The sequence below is a fragment of the Pygoscelis adeliae genome, unplaced genomic scaffold, assembly GCF_000699105.1.
Source record: "Pygoscelis adeliae isolate BGI_AS28 unplaced genomic scaffold, ASM69910v1 Scaffold48, whole genome shotgun sequence".
Taxonomy (NCBI): Eukaryota; Metazoa; Chordata; class Aves; order Sphenisciformes; family Spheniscidae; genus Pygoscelis; species Pygoscelis adeliae.
The window spans coordinates 2,166,806-2,172,843 of record NW_008825618.1 but is presented as its reverse complement, the minus strand read 5'-3'; the positions used below and the strand labels follow the sequence as shown (position 1 = coordinate 2,172,843).

The 6,038-nt window shown below is 40.9% G+C and overlaps 1 protein-coding gene across 1 annotated transcript in view; it reads left to right on the top strand.

Moving 5' to 3' along the window:
• TMTC4 (transmembrane and tetratricopeptide repeat containing 4) overlaps positions 1-6,038 on the top strand; it is a 59,271-nt gene that overhangs the window by 19,457 nt on the left and 33,776 nt on the right. Inside the window, exon 5 of the mRNA XM_009333371.1 lies at positions 1,450-1,452. Within this exon, the coding sequence (XP_009331646.1) occupies positions 1,450-1,452 (3 nt within the window). The remainder of the gene's footprint in view (positions 1-1,449; positions 1,453-6,038) is intronic.

Genomic DNA, 6,038 nt, shown 5'->3' with positions numbered 1-6,038 from the left:
ATGGTGCATTCAACTCCTGCATCCAGATCGTTGATAAATATATTGAACAGCACTGGCCCTAGAAGTGAACCCTGAGGAACACCGCTGGTGACCGGTCGCCAGCCGGATGTAGCCCCATTCACTACAACCCTTTGAGCTCTGCCCTTCAGCCAGTTCTTCATCCAGTGCACCGTGAACCCTCTCATCCCACAGTTGGACAACTTGTCCAGAAGGATGCTGTGAGGGACAGTATCAAAAGCCTTACTAAAACCCAGAAAAACTACGCCCACCGCCTTCCCTTCATCCACTGGGCGGGTGACCTTATCATAGAAGGATATCAGATTAGTTAAACAGGACTTTCCTTTTGTGAGCCCATGTTGACTGTGCCTGATGATTGCATTGTTCTTTAAATGCCTTTCAGTAGTACCCAGTATAATCTTCTCCATAATTTTTCCAGGAACTGAGGTTAGACTAACAGGTCTGTAGCTCCCTGGGTCTTCCCTCATGACCTCTTTGTAGATTAGAATAACATTGCCTGGCTTCCAGTCAGCAGGGACCTCCCCAGACTCCCAAGACCTTTGGTAGATGACTGAGAGAGGTCCTACCATAACATCCATCAGCTCCTTCAGTACTCTAGGATGAATCTCAGATTGTCTCCACCAGTATGCCTACAAACTTGATCGCCAGCCTCATAAGACAGCTGCATTTCACCTTGTGTCCATTATGTATGCGGTATTCTCAGGCTTTACTGGCTGAACCTTCAGGAGGTTTCCCTACTTTGTCACCTTAAGCAGCTAACTTGGGCATGCAACTTAAAAGCCTTTTCTTCCTGCTCCTCCTGCATAGTCACTGGAAAGAGACAGACTCCTTTTGAAGGCCAGAGGAATAGCTTATCTTAGGCACTTGCAGTCATCTTCTAGAGGTACCAGAATTTCTCAGTTGTGTAGAAGCTTAGGAAGACCAGGCTTGTAACTTAGGGTGCATTTCCATTGTCACTTCAACTGGGCAGAAGTGCAGGCGTCTGCTAAAATGGAGCAATCTAGCTTCCTTTTGTCATAGATCATAGAGTGATTCATAAACCACATTTCTCGGTGCCTTAGCCAGGTTGGTTGCAAAAAATCTTCAAGATGGTGGGGGAGAGGGATGTGACACATGACCAGTTCGCCTCAGCCTCTTTTCCTATGTTATATTCTTCAGCCTCCTAACCATCTTAGTGGTTCTTTACTGGACTTCCACGTTGTTGATGTGTTTCTTTTGTTGGACACCATGCTGAACACAGTACTCCTGATGTGGCCTCATAAGACCTGAGTAGAGAGGAACAACCACTTTCCCTGACCTGCTGGTTACGCTGTAGCTAGTACAGCCCAGCGTGCATTTAACCTTCTTCATTGCTGCAAAGGCATGCTACTGACTCGTCTTCAACTTGTCAGCCAGGAACTCCGGATCCTTTTCTGCAGAGTTGCTGCCTAGGCAGTCCCCAGCCTGGACTGTTGCATGGTGCTGTCTTTGATTTTCATGAGGCTTCTGTCAGCCCATTCCTCCAGCTTGTCATGGTCCCTCCAAATGGCAGTCCTGTTCTCCACTGTACCCATACATCCCTCTAGCTGAACCCCACCAACCACCACAACCAGCTTTTCTGCCCTTGCTGTAATTTTTTTTCTTTGGGAGGTGAGGTTGGTCCAACCCATCAGGCGGCTGTTTGAACATTAGTGTCTGTATAGGAAAGGGTAGTGTCTGTATTGAAAAGGGCAGCTACAAAGAGAATGGAGGCCCTCTCTTCACAAGGAGCCACATGGAGAAGACAAGGGGCAATGGGTACCAGTTGCACTGGGAGAGGTTTCACCTGATATAAGAAAGAAATTTTTTACAGTGAGAACAATCAATCACTGAACAACCTCTCCAGAGACGTGGCAAAGTCCCCATCACTGGAGGTTTTCAAGACGCAATTGGAGAGGGTACTAGGTAATCTCATCTAGGCTCCCTGTCCCACAAAAGGTTGGACCAGATGATCTTTGGAGGCCCCCTCCAACCCGGGCTGTTCTGTGACTCTACGTTTGTATGAAAGGCTTAGGAAAAGGTAACCAAATATGGGAAGTGGCTGTGGTAGAGTATGACTTTTCAGTGGTTTTGTTGTATTAAAGTAAATATGAAGTTTTACCCTTGGATGCCTCCATTTTGGTGGTATGAATTTCCTTCTTTTGTGAACAGTTCTTCTAGCCATTCACAAATAATAGGATAAATAAGGACTAAAGACCTTTTTATCTGAGTTTAGCTGAGTTTGATTCTGCATAGATTGAGGGAGTCAAAGACAGCAAAAACTGTCTTAGTCCCAAATGTAAGTTGATCTCACTCTGAATATAGGTAAAGAACAAGCATTTTAAAAATATGCACATAGAGTTTAAAAAACAGGCTTAAACAATGTCTCCAGTGCAGCAAAGAAAAAATACGCTTTCTTCTCTCAGAATGTTTTCCTTCTGCTGGCAAATCCACAAGATCCAGAAAGCCTGCGATACCGCCAGTGCACATTGATAGTTCTAGTCCAAGTTAAGAGTTGGTATCTCATCACATTCTAGGTCAGACCAAGACGGTAATTTATCTTTCTGGAATAGTCTTTGTTAGTAAGAAAGAGGGGGAGAAAACCAAAAAACCCTCTGCGCATTCCATTGCATGAGGCTTATGTTTCTAATCAAATATAGCTGCTTTATGATGATCCTGCAGAAAAGTGTAATCTACCAGTTTGTTCTAACATCCTATTTCCTTTGTCCTGCTAGATTTTTATGCATTAAAGGCAAGCATGACCCTAAACCCTAGGTCAACTGCATGTGTCCTTGTTTCTGGATTTGGCTGTCGCATGTATATAGCACTTAGGTCACCAGCTTTTTATAAGCAGTAGGAGAAGAACTATTAAGGGTGGATTATTTTTTTTTAAATTGTTATTAATAGATGCATGGTAGTGTGACTCTCTTGGAGTACTTAAAAGAGGGTACAACTCTAAGCCCTTCAGGATTTGTGGACTGTATTTGTATTGTCTTTCGAATACAGTTACCAAAACATGTTTGATGCTGGTTTGCTTTTAATGATGAACTTTTAGTGAGCCTCAGAGTAAAACAAATATTGAAAAGCCTGAGTTCGTGCTACTGATATGGCGGTGTCCTCAGTAACATACACTGTTTTGTCACCAGCAGCATCCCAGTGCTACTATTGGACAGATAGGTTATCTAAGTCTTTCATAAAGAACCTGACTATTCTTGCAGCAAGGCAATGTGAGATTTGTGCACAGTTGAGTTCCAGCAATCTGTTTGGTTTTCACTAGCGTAGACATAGTTGTTGAACTGTTGTTCTTGAAGCCTTCTCTAGCAGAGACAAAAGTCACAGAAGAGAGACTGGTTAGTGCTTGTTTTCACCTGACGTCTAAGTGGATGAACGTAAGACGTTTTTGTGGCTTGGAAGTAAGGACTCATAAAATGTCTGTAGAGGATTTGGGAGTACTGTGGGGAAGTATATATAATACTGAAAACAATCAGGAGATCAGAAAAATATCAGTGTCAGACTGGAAAATTTCCAAAGGAAAATACTGTTTTTTTGTAAAGCTCAAGATATACTGCAGCTTGTTTTCCTGATGTGGTTTACTTGTGGTTTTGGTGGATTTTTGGGTAGACAGTTTCTTTTAGCCAGAATCTGTAGCATTAAATTTTTTTAGAAGTATCAGCATTTAACACACTATGTGGGCTATAATTATGTCTTACTGAAGTTCTAAAATTCTGTTACTTTTTCCCAATATACAGTTTTTCATGTTACCATCTTTGATAGGATAACATTTATATTTGCAAGGAACTAATCTGTTGTTCTCATTCTGTCCTGCGGTTTTAAAACACAACTTTGGGGACAAATCCACTGCATAGGCTTTGGAGACAGCAAGAGCTGACAACTGTTTAGGTATGTTCTGAAGGGAATTGTGGGTTATTAACTTTGTTGAATTGTAATACAGCTTCTCTGGGAATTCATAAGGTGTTTTAAAACTGCCGTAGTATTCATTTTGCCTTCCTTTGTCTTCAACCTTGACAGTGATCCAGTTGCATGTATTTGCCATCTGCATTGGCAATCTCTGAGTGATGTAAAATTATGAGTTCATGATATTTGCTTCATGTGAATAATGTTGGCCTGGATATTAAATAGGGGATCAACTGTTTGCTCATATGCTATGACTTCTAAAAATGACTTTGTTCTGGTTGTGTGTTTCTGTTTTGTTCTGTTCTGTGTAGTCGCCCATTAATCATCTACTAGTTCATTGCTAATTTAATAAAACATGCAAAGTAGACTGTAGTGATGAGTTTTGTGAATATTGGAGGTTTGTATTATGGAGGTTTTCCTGTAGACTGGAAATGTTTAAGTCTCCTGTGTGAAAGAGATCATTGTTAAGATATGGGGAATTTGTTAGCTATTTTGCAGTTGGTCAAGAGGTATGTACTATTATTAAACATGTGGGCCCTGATTTTTCAACTGTGTGCCCTACTGTTCATATTTGAACACATTGGGAGGGAATAGTTGTATACGGAAAACCTAACAATTTTTTTAGTGGGAAGAGGAGAAACAGTAACCTTTTTTTGTAGAATTAGTGCTAAAATTTTGCTTGTCCAAGATGGTGTAACTCAGGGATAAGTGATCCCTTTACTGAAGCGTATCTGTAATGGGTCTGAGATGCTTGGATATGTTTAGGAATGGCATTTGCTATTGTAATTTCATTACTAAGTGAAACACTGAGCTGAGCTGCAGTAGTATGTATATTTGGATACACACAAGGAGATCTCAGGCTTAAGTTAATTCTAACTGGATTCTTATGTGACCTTTTAAGACTAGGTAATTCTTCCCCCTTTGCATAGCAATTCACAAGCAGGGAAATCTTAGAGCTTGGTTAGATGAGTGTTTGTAGTAGTTTAGTTGGAAGATACCGTCCCCGCAGGCAAGGCACATCAATGGAATATATGAGCATTTGTGATCTGTTTCAATTAAAAATTAAAACTTCCTGCAGGAGCTCAACAGAACTTACTTTGCTTTGGCTTTAAAAGTAGGTGCTTTCACAGAATCAATTACTGGGTTTCACCTGAAGATGGTGACTTCTTAAACTGCTCCAAGCTGTCACCTGGCTGAGCTCTAAGTTGCTCAGTTAGCTTTGAAGAAGGAGATGCCGAATGCCTAAATGTCTGACTTGGTAATAATTGTTTGGATGTTGTTAGTCTGAGTTTAAAGTAAGACTAAGCTTGGTACTCTAAATGTAGTATTTTCTTAATATCCTTAACTTCTAAGGAATTTGTCTTCATTGACTTGTGGATTTAGGACACTGCAAACTAAGGTCTCCCAAAATAGGATTAGCGTTTAGGAAGACAGAGTTGAGGTGTATCATCAGTGTGCTGCTCATAAATTTAGGATCAGTCAATTCCTTGCTGTAAAACACTTTGTATATGCATCTTTGCTCTAGGAATGCTTATACTTAAGTCTAGCAGTCTAAATGGAGGAGCCCTCATGGCTTGTTTCTGGTTTATATAGGTATTGAATAGGTATATAGGTATTTCATTGAATCTTTCAGACTTAATGTACTCCTAAAGAGGGACCATCTGAGCAACCCTTTCTGGTTTTGTATAGAAACACTATATTTTTCTAGTTTAAAAAAAAAAAAGAAGCAAGTACTCTGTTTCTTTGGCATGCTTACAATTTTGTCCATCTGTTAGAGTGGCACAATGCCCACTCACAATATGGTGTACCAGTTTCAACCAGGCACAGGTGCCAACGAAAGATTGGTTTCATTTTCTGACATAAGATTTTTCTGGTGGGAAGCAGCGCCGTATTAGGGGAATGTGCTTTGTTAGACTGATTACTTCTGTTGGCATGTGTGTATCTCATAATAATAATTAGCACTTATGCAGTGCTTTACATTTTCAAATCACTGTTAAAAAAAAAAAAAAAGATTGAAGTCATTGCTGAATGGCGGTCTTTTGTATCTATATTTCCAGCCTAGTTTACTGAGATTTCTGCAGGTGGGGGCGGGGGGGGCGCAGGGGCAA